The 18,846-nt window shown below is 33.2% G+C and overlaps 1 protein-coding gene across 4 annotated transcripts in view; it reads right to left on the reverse strand.

The window, feature by feature from the left end:
• Window positions 1-18,846, reverse strand: part of LOC131807023 (uncharacterized) — a 47,237-nt gene that overhangs the window by 21,329 nt on the left and 7,062 nt on the right. For 2 of the 4 annotated variants that reach the window (XM_059132047.1, XM_059132046.1), the window contains exons 2-7: window positions 16,970-17,069; window positions 12,437-12,583; window positions 12,196-12,383; window positions 11,464-11,826; window positions 5,022-5,278; window positions 4,428-4,665 (exon numbers count right to left, since the gene is read on the reverse strand). In XM_059132047.1, coding sequence (XP_058988030.1) covers window positions 4,428-4,665; window positions 5,022-5,278; window positions 11,464-11,826; window positions 12,196-12,383; window positions 12,437-12,583; window positions 16,970-17,069 — 1,293 coding nt within the window. Of the gene's footprint in view, window positions 1-3,960; window positions 4,255-4,427; window positions 4,666-5,021; window positions 5,279-11,463; window positions 11,827-12,195; window positions 12,384-12,436; window positions 12,584-16,969; window positions 17,070-18,846 lie in introns of all 4 variants that reach the window. The other 2 variants (XM_059132045.1, XM_059132044.1) reach the window with 2 other exon arrangements.

The raw sequence follows: 18,846 nt of genomic DNA on the forward strand, positions 1-18,846 counted from the left end.
ATGCACATTTTCGACGTTAATGGGCAACACATTGTACAATTTACAATTGTATTGTCCTACTATTTTAGATTCAATCTTGTGGAATAACCCCAAAACTCCATTCTTGTTTCGCAGATTTTCCCCAATATAAGAATTTTGTAACAAGTTAAAATTAAAAACAAGTTAAAAAGCAGTAAGTTCGTCCGGGTCGAACTTTGAATACCTTCCACCATTTTGAACGAATTTGGAAATTTTCAAAACATACAATCCGTTAAAAGTTCTGTTAAAATCTTAAAAATACAGAATATAGCCGTTATATTGGGGTCTATACGACGTGGATTTACATAGGCAATGTTTGTCATATATTCAAATTCGAAACTTGAAATAAACGGTGATTAATGCATCTAAAATCATCAAAATTGCGTATATAGGGTGGTACCGTTGTGTCGGAGCTGTACGAAGACCTGGATCTGCATAGACAATTTTCTGTCACAGGCTGCAGCATCCATTACGAACTTCAAATACGACATCTCAAAAAAATTCCGGTGAGTATTGTACCTAAAATCGTCAAAATACCGAATATCGGGGGGTGCTGGTATATGGGGGCTATACGAAGACGTGGACCTGCACAAATAATTTTCTGTCTTAGGCTGTAGTATCTATTACGAACTTCAAATACCAAATTTGAAACAAATTAAATTAATATTCCGAATCAAGAATATATATACTTTGTGGGGTCTAAAGTGTATATTTCGAGGTGTTACAAACTGAATGACAAACATAATATACCCTCCATACTATGGTGGAGGGTATAATAAACAAACCAACTGCTGCATATTTAAAAGTCTATTTGATACTATAAAGTTTAGGCATCATGGCTAAGAATATTAATGTCAAATTATGAAGGGAAACGACGGCAGAATTACAGAGTTGAATTTTTTTAGTTTATTTGAAGTTGAGCAATCTTTCTTATAGAGCCGTGGTACAAGTACATAAAGAGCTTATTTATTGGCTAAAGTCATCGGCTGGTTTCTTCTTAAAAGAACAAAGGAGCGTATTGTGAAGAGACATGGTAGAAGAATACAGGTACATGTGTCAACACTTGGGAACATTGATATGCCAACATTTTAAAAATGTTTTTAAAAAAATAAGTAGATTTTTATATGTTTTCTAATACGACGCCAATCGAAAGTTGTTATGACATATACTTTTAAACAATTTTTAAAATTTTGAATAATTTTTCATTCAAAATTTCAATTTCAAAATTGGTTTGAAAGTTTATTGTCCCAGCAGCTGCGTCGATGCGACTACCTATACTCTTCTACCATGGTGAACAGATATACAGTATGTCAAGAAAGTGTTTTGACAATAGCAAGATATTTGTATTTTCCTAAAATTAAATTAATGATTTTTTTCTAAAATTAAATAAAAAAAATATTTTTTTGATGCATTTCCCACTTTATACATATCATGGTACAATGATGTCAAGGTAGAGCTATGATACCATATGATTTTAATTTTTTTATTTTCTTGGCTTAATATGTCATCTTTATTTGTTCAGAAAATATTCAAATTCGGGTGTTTTCAAAATGTTTATTTCAACTTATGCATCGACAAAATCTAGAGTTTTTGTAGCGAAATAATAGTTTAGAGATATATAGTACATGATTTGCAAAAAAATTTTGGATGCTCCTGCCCAGTGTCCAGACTTGAACCCCATTCCAAATATTTGGGCATATTTGAAGAAAAAAGTTACCAAACGCCACCCAAAAAAATCGGACAGATCTCAAAAATGCAGTATTGGACGAATGGCAAAAAATACCATTGGAATATGATGTGGCTCATTTAATTTTTTTTCCATGAAAAGAAGACTACGAACAGTTATAGAATCTAAGGGTGGACAATTCAAAATCAATATTTCAACCTTTGAAGAAAGAAAGAAAAATTAAATGTAAAATAAATATTTGTAAATTACAATTTAAGTTAAGCTTTTATCTTGCCAATTTTTTATTTTATTTTTATTTGTGTTGTAAATAATTAGCTATTTAGACCATTTTCTTGCATAAATGTTTTGTTTGTTTTAAATCAAATAAACAATTCGATTATTAGTTCATTTGTTTCTGGATTTAAAATCTTTTCCAATGTCAAAAGACCTACTTGACAGACTGTATATTACGGGCCGAAATAAATTGTAGGTAAAAAAGTAAAAAATAATAGTAATAAAAATTCTACGGTGCTAAGAAATTGGTAAATTAATTAGTAATGTTTTTAATTTAAAGTTGTTAAAATTTCAATATATACAATGATTAAAATAATAGAGTACTGAGATAGATCTCTTGTAATGTAACCTAAGGATATATATGTAAGTAACGTCAAATACAATGTTTTCTACTATTTCATACTAGAACGGGTTTTACCATTTGTTTGTAGAAAATACTATACAGTATGACATAAATTCGTAGCGTACACAAATATTCCCACTATGGCAAAATGTTTATATGTTCGTATTACCTATCTTAACATCTACCAACTAATAACGTTTTTAAAATCAATAATTTTTAAAATTATTTTTTCCAATTGCAAACATTCACATTTTTCTATTATTATTTTCTATTTTAAACACACAAAACAAATTATTCATTTGCCAATGCTTTGTACGTCCGACGTATTTGGTAACTTTCATATGAATACATGTGATTTACTCGAGGATGTCGAATATTAGGTAACGCTGCTAAATAGTATCGAAATAACCTTTGAAATATAAGACATTATTTACTCGGCTAATTTTAGTAGAAGTTATTTGATAGAAGACATTTTATGTATTAAAAAAGTGCCAAAATTATTTATTCTTTTATCGCGATTAACTATGTTTTTTTCTACTGTGTTTGTAAGGAAATTCTAATGTTTCGTTCAAAAGGAATAAAAACTAAGGTAGCTTATCAAGATTTGTCATTTGTTTTTGTAAAACGACAACAATGGGATAAAGGATGACTATTTCGAAACAACAAAATAACGACGGTAGATAAGGAGATGTCAGTGTTAGCTTTTTGTTCTAAAAACAAAAGAAAAAGACAACGAACAGCGGAGAAAAATTGGGAATGTTTGTAAGTGCAGTTGTAATATTTAGAAGAAATCCAAAATTATTTTCGTTGAGTTGGCATTTTGGGGTACTCTTCTATAAAAAAGTCTTTTAGTGAAGGAAGTTTTTTTCAAATAACTCCTGGGGAGAAAAATACCCCCACAATAAAAGGGAAGTGAAAGCACAGTCTTTCGGTTTTACCCCTATTTAAAACATTGCAATTTTTCTTCACAAATAAACCAGGGTTTTAACAAATTAATAATAATGGGATTAACAGCCTGTTTTTGTAAAATAATTACTTTCACTCGAATCGTTCGTATTTAGGCGTATTCGTTTCAAAATTGGTTTTCGATAAAAATGTGGAGTTTTGAGAAAATACAATCAACACCCAGCAAAAAAAAAATTAATATATAATTGAAAAAGTTCAAGACAACATTTGAAGAATATGGATCTGTAAGATGCGAAAGTTGATGTCCTGAAATAATTCACATGCAAATTCCCCATCATAAACAAATAAATTTCTCGTGATTCTGTAACAAACTGCCAAAATCTATTGACGACGATAGATATCTTCCTATCGTGTTTTCTGACTTTTTCTTTCGTATTCTTTGTTACAAGAACCAAAGTTTATGTGTATGACACTGAGAGTGAAAAATCATTTGTTCTAAAAACCAAAATATGTTTTAAGTCGACAAATGTGTCAACGAATGGGAAACATGTTACAAAAACAGGCTGTAAGTCTGGCTATTTTGACACAAAAATTTGTTTTTATATAAAACATTCCTAACTACAAATGCATATATGCTCTGGCAACATTTAATAAATTTTATAGATATACCATTATTTATATAATAAAGTTGAAATCTCTCATATATATAGAAAAATATACATGTATAGCATACTTTAACGAATCGGATTTATCTCGTGATTGTGGGGACAGTTTATCCCAAAATTTTGTTGATGCACATGTTCCACGAATGTAATGGCTAGAACTAGTATTGAAACTCAAACGATAACGGTCTAAGATACTCTTCTTCTCCATGGTAACAGCTGACAGATTCAAGTTGAGACTTAATATTAAATTATCATCATTTTCTCTAGACGCTGCGGCATTCGTCACCTCGGTACCTAAAGCATCCTTTGTGGTTGATGAAATACCTGCTGTTTTATCTTTAAGGTCGCTTTTCTTTGAACGGCTATGGTAGTTTATTTTTGAAATAAATCGTTTTGAAATTATAAACAAATAAAATGATCAAATTTAAAATTGATTAGCAGAAGAAAAAAGGGATATAGCAGAATTATGAGATATGCCATATGATGATGATTATGGTCCCTCAAATTAAGTCATTGGTATATTAGATGTACTTACCTAGATACATGTGAGAGACAAGTGCCGTCTCTGACATCTGCCTTGGGGGCAGATACATTATCAAGTTCAGTCAAACCACGAGAAGAGTATATTTGACTCATAGCACGTTCCTGTTCTTCGTCGTGAACAATTTGTAGTATTTGTCTGGCCCGATCTTCCACGTAATTTACTGATTCAAGCGCCATAAGTATTACATATTCCACAATATGTGGATATGTTCCTTGAAGTCTCTCTTTTACTGAAAAAAATAATAATAAAATTTAAATGGGAGACTGCTTAAAAATTTCAATATTTTTTAACTACCAGGGTCTGCATTCTTATTCTATGCCAATCCAAAGACATTTTTAACAAGGACTTGTACAAAAAAATAATTTTTAAAAGTTGCAAAAGAAAAAAATGTATGAATCGACATATATCTAAGAGGTTTATTGTAGCAAAATGCTGATGTAGTTGTATTTATTTATGTCTTAGAAGTATGAAATGAATAATATTTTTCGTAAAAGTATTCATTTAGCAGCTTCCACCTTTTACACAAACCTGTTATGTATATACTACTACTATTAAAAAATCTATGCTTCAGTCTCAAATACTTACTTGCCAATTTTTCATCTTCTGTATATTCTTTTGGACGTAGTGGTATGGTAGTAACAGCTTGAGTAGCTCGATTTTGTTCATCGAAACCTGACTGATCCACAGGATTTTGTATCGATTTTTGATTCGGAACAAATTCCTTTTTAGTATAACCCAAGGATATTATTTTTTCAGATGCTTTTTGAACATTATTATCAGCATTAGCTAATACATCTAAAAGCAATGTCTCGTCTGCTTTCGGAAAAATCATTTTCATATATCTGTGAAAAAATATTAATTAAAAAATTTGGAGGGTGACATCAATTAAAAATCCAATATGCATGGTATATGTAATTAAATTGTGGTAACATGTTTCATCCCTTCCCCAAATCGGCATCAGTCAGCGGTAAAACTTTAATATAACATCTTAATGCTATGCAAAAGAATAATGAATTAAACTATATATAAGGGATAACAACGGACTGTCTTAAATTGTTTAAAGCAGAACATTCGGTGTGGACTATGGAATAGCAGATAAAATTATATGAAGTTGTTCACAAGGTTCGAAAGTTCAATAAAACGAGTAAATCAAGCCAACAAGCCATAGAGGAAACAAAAAACTGTGTCTTATATCAATGTTGAATAATTTTCGAATTCAAGATAGATATTTGTATCCAACATTATTCGTTTCGGTAATGTTTAGCCGTATACCTGTCGGAACACACAACCTTTTTAGAATAGAAACCAGTAAAGAAAGTCTTAAAGTCGGGCGGGACCGACTTTATGATACCCTACACCACTTTGCTAATTTAGTAGAGCTTCACATAACAATTAAAAGTTTTTATGGGAGAATTCAATCATACACGCTATGATTATAATTATAATTTTAAGTTCAAAGGACTAAATATGCCGAAGCATTTGTATCTATTAAATTCGGACTTGTATTGCCCATTTGGTGCACAATTAATTTGAACTCGGATAAAGATATATATGGGATCGATCTCGATAAAATTTGGCAAAGATATTTCTGAGCTGTATGTGATATATTTCCCTGAATATCGTTGTTATGGAGTGCATATTACGGCGGTGTGTAACAAATATAACAAATCGGATGAACAGTATATATGGGAGCTATAGCTATATCTGAACCGATCTTCACCAAATTTGACATACTAGCTTCTAGACTCAATTCGGTCGTAAGTGCCAAATTCCATCTCATTTGGACAAATATTAGACGTTTGGTCACAATAAAAGGTAAATCGAACGAAGTTATAATGGGATATATATCCAAATCTGAACCGATCTCGATAAAATTTAGCAAATGTATTTCTGAGCTGTATTTGATATATTTCCCCAAATATTGTTGTTACAGAGTGCATATTACGGCTGCGAAGGACTAAAATAACAAATCAGATGAACAATATATATTGGAGCTATAGCTATATATGAATCGATTTCGATCAAATTTGGCATACTTATTTTCAGGCCTAATTTGGTTGTATGTGCAAAATTCTATACTATTCGGGCTGATGTTACACGTTTGGTGTACAATAAAAGGCAAATCGGACGAAGATATATATGGGAGCTATATATAAATTTTAACCGATTATCTCCAATTTCAATAGGGTTTGTCCTTGTGTCAAACAAATTATTTGTGCAAAATTTTACCTGGATAGGGCTATAAATGCGAACTGTACTTTGTTTACAAAAATACATGGACATTTTAAAAACTGTACTTTGTTTACAAAAATACATGGACAGACGGACATGTATAAATCTACTCAGAATGTGATACTATGCAGATCATCAAAAGGAACTATGGGTCTATCTCGTTTCCTTTTGCCTGATATATACAAATGCACAAAGACATAATACCCTGACCACCTTGTGGTGTAGGGTATAAAAACCAAAAGGACTGTAACAATCGCCATTGTCTTTTAAATATAACTAGCTGACTCAGTCTGAGTGTCTGGCCCGTTATTATATTCTCCACATAGTAGGGAGGCCATATTAAGTGTATATATACTTGATCAGCATAAAAATATGTTGATCTGTGGAAATATGTCCTTCTGTGGAAAGCACACTAACTTCACAATGAAAATGCATATAGGTCAATGTTTTAGTACAGCTCCCATATAACTTGAATAGCAGATTAAAGGTGTTGTAGGTGTTTTAGTCACAATTTTAAAGTGAACTTCCTGTAGATTGGTACTGTCCATATAGGTACAGGTTTTGGTATTGTACAAAATACTTTGTACATACTTTTGAGTGCGATTGAGGCGCTGGGAAATGTAGCAATAAAAATAAATGGTCTAAAATTAAATATTTCCCAGCCGCCATAAAATATCACATATGAAGAATTCAGCGATCTTGTGCGCTGACGCATACGATAATGTGCGAGATAATAAAGGTTATGACCCACAGGCACAGATATCGATGCGCTCAGTAGATGCACAAGACCACTTGAATGAAATTACAAGCAGCCCTGCAATGTTCTCCATTCAATATTAGAATAGATAAGAACAATTGTGTGGCTGCGACTAGGTTAAGTTAGATTAGTTTCAGTAGTACGTAAGGAACATATTTCTTAAATAAAATCAGAATTGAAATAACACCCTAACGAAGCGGTCGTGTTTCTTTTCTCACAGAAAAAGGGATGGAGTTGACAATCGAAGAGGGAGATTGGACTCTATTCTAATTTACACCCCTTATAATAGTATTTTGGTTTTCACATAATTTGCAAAAATATTTTTGGTGCTTTAATTTAAGTTAACCCAATATAAATAGTGTTTTATTCATCCATAACCGGGATACGGCTATAAATGCGAACTTTACTTTGTTTACAAAATACATGGACAAACGGACGGACGGACATGTATAAATCTACTCAGAATGTGATACTATGCAGATCATCAAAAGGAACTATGGGTCTATCTCGTTTCCTTTCGCCTGTTATAAACAAATGCACAAAGACATAATACCCTAAGTTAGATTAGTTTCAGTAGTACGTAAGGAACATATTTCTTAAATAAAATCAGAATTGAAATAACACCCTAACGAAGCGGTTGTGTTTCTTTTCTCACAGAAAAAGGGATGGAGTTGACAATCGAAGAGGGAGATTGGACTCTATTCTAATTTACACCCCTTATAATAGTATTTTGGTTTTCACATAATTTGCAAAAATATTTTTGGTGCTTTAATTTAAGTTAACCCAATATAAATAGTGTTTTATTCATCCATAACCTGGATACGGCTATAAATGCGAACTTTACTTTGTTTACAAAAATACATGGACAAACGGACGGACGGACATGTATAAATCTACTCAGAATGTGATACTATGCAGATCATCAAAAGGAACTATGGGTCTATCTCGTTTCCTTTCGCCTGTTATAAACAAATGCACAAAGACATAATACCCTGACCACTTTGTGGTGTAGGGTATAAAACCCAAAAGGATCGTAGCAGTCGCCATTGTCTTTTAAATATAACTAGCTGACTCAGTCTGTGTGTCTGGCCCGTTATTATATTCTCCACATAGTAGGGAGGGCATATTAAATATATATATACTTGATCAGCATAAAAATATGTTGATCTGTGGAAATATGTCCGTCTGTGGAAAGCACACTAACTTCGCAATGAAAATGCATATAGGTCAATGTTTTATTATAGCTCCCATATAACTTGACTAGCAGATTGAAAGTGAACTTCCTGTAGATTGGTACTGTCCATATAGGTCCAGGTTTTGGTATAGTCCCCTTATAATAGTTTTTTTTTCACATAATTTGCAAACTAAATAGCAGCAGATTATTTGAATTATTTTCCTATAGTATTTGATCTAATCATATATTTATACCCTACAACACTATGTGTTGGGGGTATTATAAGTTTCATTGGGCCAAAAATTATGTAACACCTCGAAATATTGATTTCCCACATAGGAAAGTATATATGGATCTTCCTATCTCGCCGAGTTGAGTCGATCTAGCTATGTATGTCCGTCCGTCCGTCTGTCTGTCTGTCTGTCCATGTTAATTTATAATCACTCTACAGGTCGCAATTATGGCCCGATCTTCACGAAATTTAGAATGGAGGTGGGGCTAGGGTCAGAATATAACCCTATTTCTTTATCTTGGAGATGATCGCATAATATTTAGGGGTCGAAATGGACCAAAAACTGAAAAAATGTCGGATTTTGCAGTAGCTATACAGGTCGCAATTATAGACCAATCGACGCGGAACTTCGCATGTAGCTAGAGTTTAGGGCGGGGAAGAAGCCTACCAATTTGGGTGGTCATCGGATAATATTTAGCGAGTAAAATAGACCATATCTTTTGTGTTGAAAAAATTCAAAATTTTTCATTAAACCGCGAATATTTTAAATCCCGGCGAAATCACCAAGCCATGGCAAGGTTACTTCTGATCTTTACATTGATGTTAACATTCAACAAAACGGATATATAGCAAAATATGTGCGATATATATGTTAATCAAAGAAGATATGCTTGAAAAATCTCTTATATGTTGAGAACGGCTGAACTGATTTCGACAGTTCTCATTAATTCAGAATGGCCTCTTGGCAGGAAAGAAAAAAAGTCTAAAAAAATCGCATAAACATATCTCTCTAAAGATGAAAATATGGATTTTGTAAAATTTTCTCATATTTTTTCAATTTTGTCATATTTTTGGCATATTTTCATTTTGAATTAACATTTGGTAATATTTCTACAGCTAACAAAACTAAGTAGTTAGGATATCAGGATATCATATACAGATCGCATTTATGGCCCGATCCTTGCGAAATTTTGCATGGAGATAAGATGAGGGTCAGAATAGAAGACTACTCTTTTTGGAGATGATCGCCATATATTTAGGGGTTGAAATGGACCAAAAAACTGCAAAATTGTCTGCAGGTCGTAATTATCGCCCGATCCTTACGCACATTTGAATGGGAGTTACCGGACATTACAAAAGCCAAGCAGTTTTGGATGGCCATCCAAAAATATTCAATGTGTGAAATAGTTTGCCAATTTTTGTAGACAAAATACGAAAATGTCCATTCCAGTGACTTTTTGGAGAATTCACAAATACAGGAAAGACACACTTCTGACTATTTCGTTAACGCTGATTTCGTTCAGTCAAAAACCAATAATAAATATTAATCTTTTGCCACTTCTGAGAGATTAAAGGTCTTTGGGAAATATTGGTTCCAGATCTAGGAAGACCATTTACGTGCAACATCTACCAATAAATTGGAAATGAGCAAATTAGTTAAAGTTGCTATTATTCCAAAATTAGAGAACGAAACCTGATGGTTTCTTTTATTATTTGTCACAATATCATGCGGAATACTTTGAAGTATCTGGCCTATATATACTGTATCGTTTATTATAGTGTTGTAGGGTATTCAACTGTCGGCCCCGCTCGACTGTAGCCTTTGCTTACTTGTTTTATATCTCATCATAGTAATAGGTGTGTCTGGTTACTTCTCCTGCAGGAATTGTCCAGTAACATCTTTCTGCGAGAGTAAGGTAGTTTTATTCTCTTTTGCAAGGAAATTGCGAAAAGTAAACAGACGGTATTCCTGCAGAAGCTTGCAAAAAATCAGCTGATTTGTCAAAACAAACCAATTTGTCCCCCATTAAAAGAATTAAACGAAAGGAACCAGCACCAATTTCACAAGTTTTATAAATAAAAAGGAAATTGACAATAAAAAAAAAAATATGAGCAATAAAAGGAAGATAGATTTGATGTGTTCCGCGGAATCCTTTAAACCTGTTGTAATGGCATTTGTCTAAAATGTTGGGAATAGTCTTTTATTTTCTTATAACATATTAATATTTATGTTTTTCACATTTTGTAAAGTTGTTCTCCAAAAACAATTAGTCTTGTTAATTCCAAAACCATATTTTCAAATTAAAAGCACAAAAAGAAATAAATAAATAATAGAAAACATCTGATTGAATGTCGATGAATGAGAAGAAGAAGAGTTGCAAGTGATTGCAAGAAGAATTTTTTCCAGCAAGAATTTGCAAACTCTCACTGAAAGAACTGTCAAAAATTCTCTCTCTAACCGCTTTCTTTTGCAGAACTTTCGGGTTAACAGACGACTTCCAGTAACAATTTGTAACAATTGTTACAAATTTTAGGGTAACCAGACACACCTAATGTCATAGATTCACAGAACAGTTTTCGTGTTTGATGACAGCAGCTGCCAGCTGTGCTCTGAGTATTTCTTAGCCACAATGCAGTTAAAGTTACGTGGTGTGAAATCGAAAGTAGCGCGTTACTGCTACAGTGTTGGTTTTTGCATATCATGACTTTGACTGCCAGCAGTGCTGTAAAAATGTCACAGCAACAGCTACCGTTTTTGAAAAATAACAGCGAAAGAATATTTTTGGTGCTTTAATTTAAGTTAACCCAATATAGATAGTGTTTTCTTCATGCATAACCTGAGATTGCTTACCTTAATTTCATTTTGGGAGATGAATGCGGTTTTGGTGAGTTTCGGACATGTTCACCTAAACATGGGGATCCGTGGAATGGTGGTAGTACAAGTGGAACTATGTTACCACTATTAACACTCATTGCACTACCAAGACGACCCTGTGGTACTGGACTCGCTGTGCGTGAATAGCTGTTGCCCATTTCTAGGCCGCGTAAATGTGAACCAGTATCAAAGCGCCGAACTGGTGGGGTCATATGGATGGAAGAATTGCTGTGAAACAAATGTCTCTGTCCTGGTGGTGTAACATGTGGTCCTGGCATTGTAACTGGATGCTTTTCCACCTGCAAAGCACTTATAACAACAGCTTCTCGATTATAATATCTAAACATAAATGCATGTTTTTTTAATCAAATTCGAAAAATCCATATTCCGATAATAAAGCAGCAAATGAAATAGAAAATAGTAAAATTAGTTTAAAGTAGATTTAAAAAGGACAAAAGAGGCCAAATTATGATTTGAGTGGATGTTGGTCTATTTTGAAACAAAATTAAGTTTAATTGATTTATACGGAGGCAAAAAACATCACGCAACATTACAAATTTAATACAAATCCAATTAATATCCGATACACATCCAGTAATTCATGATGTTTTTTTTTGTTAATAAACTCGTAATTGTTACAAGAAGTTAGAAGATGTAGAGTTATTATCAATATATTTACAATTCCTCGTACGTAGATAAAATACTCACTTTTTTAAAAGTAACCGTATGTGATTTTCACTCGCTGTGGGAAACATATTTTGAATTTTTTTTACGACAGCATCAGTATCAATTTGATTTGAAAACGATGTTTCCTGTATAGTCGAACGTCGCGATAAATTCACAGTACGAGGAGCTTGTGGAATTTGATATTTTTGTGCAGGTAAAGGGGACATATCCTACAATAATGGGGAGGTCAATATGATCTGGTGTTACAATAAAAAAAACTTACATTTATCAAGTGGGTTCTGGAAGATGGCAATAATGGACTGGTAGACATATATTGAAGACTAGAATTCTGTGTTTGGAATGCACGTATAACTGGCATATTGTTGCTTGGGTAGACGTGATATGGTGATCCCCCAGATCCATGTAAGGACTAAAAATATATACAAACTTATTAGAGTAACATAATAAAATGTCAAAAATTCAATGTTAATATGTTCTTAATTCATCCGAATTAATATGTACAATTAGGTACTCTAATTATTGCAACCTATATTAATGAAAATATGTTGAGTTTAAGAGAATAGTGACAAAAATTAAATACTAATGTAGAACAAGTAAGCATTGTAAATTCCTTACTGTTGAACAATACTTTAGTGTATTTAATAAAATGAGTATTAACAGTCCCATGTTACTTTCTAATATTCGTAATTTTTTCACGTTTCTGCCACAATTTCCGACTGAAAGAGTCCCAGTTTGACATTTCGGAGTTTATTTCATATAGACGTACATCCCAAATCTACGTTCCTAACAAATATTATCCTGATACAAATTTTCTTTTCTGACCACGCATCGGTTGGGAAAGTGGACTTAGGGGTAAAAATAATGTGTACTTAAATAAATGCGGATGTGGACAATTAACTGTAAGAGGGTTCTCTACCCTAGAAGAGTCTAAATACAGGGCGAGATAAAAAACTGCATGTTTGCGTGCCCAAGACTTTAATACACCCTCCAGAATATTTTCACGATAATATTCGTCATTTATTCTGATGCCACGGTCAATTAATACTAGCTGAGAGCGAACATCGGCTGTTATGGCGGCCCACACCATCAGCATGGCCGGCGCTTGAGTGCTGGTGGCCAACCGAAGGTGCATTTTCAGCTGACCTCTTTGGCAAGTAAACACGATCATTTTGTTTGTTTACAAACTGCTGACAACGAATGTTTTCTCATCGCTTTCGGACAAACGAAACAACTCATTAGCTCTTTTGAGTCTATTTTCTTTCCGTTCCGGTGTAAGTTCTCGCACTTTTTGGAATTTCAATGGCTTTACCCCGAGTTCATTTCTCAATATTTGCGAATGGAATATTGCGATCAGCTCACGAGCTATTTTTCGGCCACTGCGACTCGGGTTTCGATCAAGTCGCTTCTTTACTTTTCGAACCATTTCTGCTGATGTTGCTGTGTTCTGCCATCCACTTTCTTGACGTCGGGCTGCGCTACCAGTATCACGATAACGAGCGATGGTACGAGACACAAAAGATTCATTCACATTTTAATTCTGGAGTGCTCTAACGATAGCCACTTGTGGTTTTTTAGCTAAATATAAAGAAATCACACTATCACGCTTGAATTCCATCACGAATAACTTTTTTTCTGGAAAATTATAATCAAAATGCTTTTATACGCTTATAAAAAATATTATGAGATGTCACTGGAATAATTTTAACAGCTGTCGGGGTGGCTTTGAAATGACAGCAGTCTGTACAATTTTTTAGCCAAGTCAATGTGTAATGTAGTCAAGACCAATATGGGTCCTACTCGGAAAATTGTAAATTGTACGCGGAAAGGTTTTGTATCCCCTTTAGAAACAAAGATGCCAAATAAGGGCCAAGAAATGAAAAAAGGGGCCATGACCCCGAAAATAGCTTAAATTATGTTATGGTTATACCAAAACGTGATTAGTTTTGGCGAAATTTGTGTGAAAAATATGGTTAAAATGTAAATTATACTTGAAATCGGGTTGTAGCATTATCCAGGGGTTATGACCCATATCTTGACCTTCAAAAGCGATTTAAGCTGTTTTGAAAGTTAAAACAAATTCTTTTCTTATTATCCAATTCGCTATACTATTTTGCACCCTTTACATTCGGTATTTCACTGATTACAGTCCCAACGAGTTTTGCATTTCGACTTCTCATTGGACTGATTGTTATCACGTCAAAGAAGTAGATCCTCGTTTTGAAATGAGCTCCATAAGGCTTCGTCGGTTATTTGCGTTTGTTTAAATGTGTTCGAGAGTTGAAAGCTAGATGCCCATTTTAGACATGAAAGATCGCTATTTAATGCCGTATTGCGCACTCATTTCATTTTTGATATTATTCATTTAGAATTCAAAACAATAAAAAATGAACATTTCAATATAGTACATAAAATTGAAAAATTTTCACGCCAAAAAGATTTTTTTCAATCACATTTTTATTGGCATATTTTCACGCGATTTCGAAATTGTATGAATTGTCCAAATCCGTCAAACCGTTCTTGAGTTATAAGCGTAGTAACAAACATAACTTTCCTTTATATGGTGAAAATAATTCTTTGTTTTGTTCACAAAAAAGGATTAAATTCAATATGATAACCCAAATTGAAAACAAATCGTACATTATATAAAATTGACAAAAAAGAAATACAAATTGAAAAAAAAAACTTCAACTTGTTTGCTGGTACATTTACAGCAAATGTTTAAAGGTCCTTACGGAGTTTGTCAATAGAATATATTTTTATTTTGATATTCGATTCGATTGAAAAAATTTTCTCGATTTTTTCCCGATTTTAGAATTTTTGCAACGAGATAGTGTCTTGTTTCGTAAATTTTTAGCGATGTAAAAAAAAAATAATCATCCTTTAACTTTAGTGTATTTCGACTCATCTATTCAGTTTCGCCACCACATAATTCAGTACTACACTTCAATGTAACCCGCCTGCAAGTTCAATTTCGACCCCTTTATGCAAGAAATGATTCTTGTGTCAAATTTTACAATTTTATGTCAAGTTTTACTTAGCAGTATTGCTACATATGTTAGTACCCAAAAAATTCTTTGAGTAGAAATTGATTAATCAGACCTCATATTCGTAATATGCACTCTACAACAATTATCTTTGAAACCAGATATAAGATACCCCCAGTAATAACTCTGTCAAATTTCATCAAAATCGGTTCCGATTTTGATATAGCTCCCATATATATCTTTATTCGATTTGACATTCATTGTGCACCAAATGGTTAATATCAGCCCAAATGGTGAGGATTTTGACACGTACGGCGAATTCAGCCTAGAAGAAAATACTTCAAATTTGTTTAAAAAACAGTTGAGATATAACTATAGCTCCCATATATGTTTCATCAGGTTTGGTGTTAAAGCTCCTCACATATGCACCCTACAACAATGATATTTGGTATCAGATGTAGCTCACAAATACCTCTGAAAAGTTTTATCGATGTCGGTTCAGGTTTGGATTTCATATACATCTTCATCAGATTTTACGGTTGTTGTGCGCTAAAAATTTGTTATATCACCTAAAACTGGATGGATTTTCGCACATTAAATTTAATTTATCTTGGAGGCAAATACACATTTGTTGAAACCCGGTTCCCACATATATATAGCTCCGATAAATAGTTTTATACTCTACATCACAATTGTCCGGGTATTATGTCTTTGTGCTTTTGTTTGTAATTTAGAGAAGGAAACGAGATAGACCCATTGTTCATTTTGTTGAGTCGATTTTGCCCGTCAGTCTGTCCATCTGTCCGTTTATTTTTGTAAAAAAGTTCAAGGATATATAGGCCGATCGTGATGAAATTTTACACAAATCACAAGGACCAACCCTATTGAAATTGAAAATAAATGGTCAACATTTAGATATAGATCCCACATACATCTTCGACCTATAAACCTTTCAAATACAGCTTAGAAATGCCTTTGACAAATTTTATCGAAATAGGTTTAGGTTTACGCATAGCTCTCATATATATATTTACTCGATTTCAAGTTTGTTAGGCACCAAATTGTTACTATAAGTCCAAATTGGATGGATTTTGGCACATACGAATAAAATGCATCAAATTTAATAAAAATTCGGTTAAGATTAAGCTATATGTCCCATATATGTTTCCTCTGATTTTGTATCTAAGGCCCTCACACCCATAAAATGCTCTCCACATCAACGATATTTGGTGCTAACTATCAGATACAGCATAGAAATAGCTCTGCTTAATTGTATTGGGATCGGGTCAGATTTTGATTTCATAAAACGTCTATCATAAAGACGTACCCTCCTGACTTTTAACCTTTCTCTACTTGTTTATGTAACCCTTCTCGAAGTCACATCATCCACTCTATAGCCATGTTATTTGGTAAGAAAGAATGCCTTCGTCAAATTTGGTGGAAATCGATACAGATTTGGATATATATCCTATACATTTTACTGATTCCAAATTATATCAGCTTTAAAGCTATAATACAGAAAAATTATGCAGTTTTTCATAATTGGTACGATCCACTTTACATTAATTCCCAATATAAATGTTTAATTGTAAAAGGTAGCTCTAATAAATATGCATAGTTGTGAAGATATCATAAAGCCCGCCCAACTTTTGACCTTTCTTTACTGGTTTTTATTATCGAAGAATTTCAATATGAGCACATTTTCATAGCCACAGCATTGTAAATCTCGAATATTGGGACGAACTGCCAGTAAATTAAAAAAACTGAAATTAACACATACATTATTTTGAAAGTCATTAATAAATACTGACCTGCATTGCTATGGATTCAGATGAGCATCTTTCATTTTGTAGAAGTCGATAACGTGGATCATGAAGTTGCATCGCTTTTGTGATATAATTTATATAATAGCTGAAATAGATTTGCATTACATATTTAGTGCTTAAACAATTAAGATATATGTTAAGTTAATGGTGGCTTCCAAGTGTATTTAACCGAGTTTTACGAAACCCAGATAGATACCCCGAACGCGTTACCCAGTCGTCACGGTTTGGTGATACATAAACATTAAATTAAGTAGCTCTAAGGAATGTAAATCTGTATGTAATAACCTGATTTCACGCATAATTATTATTTACTTTTATCATTAATAATTATTCTACATGAAAACTAGACTTTTCATTTGATAAATAATGAGCATTAGGAGCAGAAAATACATAAAACAATAAAATTGACCGATACTTTAGTCGACTTTCCCTTTGTTAATTGTTTTAGATAAAGAAATCTATAATTTTGCACAAATTTATTTTGAGGACGCATTAGAAGTGAAGATTATTGAGTGTTATTATACAACATTTAACAATTTGAAGTACTTGAAAGATTTTAGCCGTATTTTAAAACTGATTGCATTTCATTGCGGAAAGTAAGCCTTCAATTAGAACAAGTAAAAAAGCTGTAAGTTCGGCCGGGCCGAACTTTTAATACCCTCCACCATTTGGTACAAATTTGGCAATTTCCAAAAAAAAATAAAATAAATAAATAAATAAAAAAATAAAATAAAAAAAATCCTTTAAAAATTCTGTTAAAATCTTAAAAATACCGAATGTCTATACGACGACGTATACATGCATAGGCAACTTTTGTCATAAGTTATTACAACATTTAAATGCGAAACATGAAGAAAAATTTGTTTATAATGTAGCTAAAATCATCAAAATACCGAATATAGGGGGTTCCGTTATATGGGGGCTACACCAAGACGTGGACCTGCACAGACAATTTTCTGGCATGGGCTGAAGTATCCATTACGAACTTCAAATGCGAAATTTAAAACAATCCCGGTAAATAATGTCGCTAAAATCATCAAAATACCGAATATCGGGGGGTACAGTATATGGGGCCTATACGAAGACGTGGACCTACATGGTCCATTTTCTGTTTTCTGCTGCAGTATCTATTACGAACTTCAAATACCAAATTTGGAACGGTTCCGTTAAATAATGTCGCTAAAATCATCAAAATACCGAATATCGGGGGGTACGGTATATGGGGGCTATACGAAGACGTGGACCTACATGGTCCATTTTCTGTTTTCTGCTGCAGTATCTTTTACGAACTTCAAATACCAAATTTGGAACGGTTCCGTTAAATAATGTCGCTAAAATCATCAAAATACCGAATATCGAGAGGTACCGTTATATGGGGGCTATATGAAAACTTGGACCTACATGACCCATTTACGAACTTAACCTGCCTACTGGAAAAATATACATGTGTGCAAAATTTTAGCCTTCTTTCTCAATTCGTTCGAAAGATAGCGTGATTACAACAGACAGACAGACAGACAGACAGACAGACGGACAGACAGACAGACAGACACACAGACAGACAGACGGACATGGCTAAATCGTCTTAGAATTTTACGCTGATCAAGAATATATGTACTTTGTTGGGTCTGACGTGAGTATTTCGAGGAGTTACAAACGGAATGACAAAATTAATATACCCTCCATAGTATGGTGGAGGGTATAAAAATTATGAAGATTAGCCCATTTTTTAGTTACCCCATATAAAAACACTACCCTGTACCATCCATTTTTATGGGTTTTGGAAAACGTGGACGAAAATAATGCACAACTGATCTTACATATAGAAGAATACAGGTAGAAGAATACCAGTAGTCGCATCG

The sequence above is a fragment of the Musca domestica genome, unplaced genomic scaffold, assembly GCF_030504385.1.
Source record: "Musca domestica strain aabys unplaced genomic scaffold, Musca_domestica.polishedcontigs.V.1.1 93, whole genome shotgun sequence".
Classification (NCBI taxonomy): domain Eukaryota; kingdom Metazoa; phylum Arthropoda; class Insecta; order Diptera; family Muscidae; genus Musca; species Musca domestica.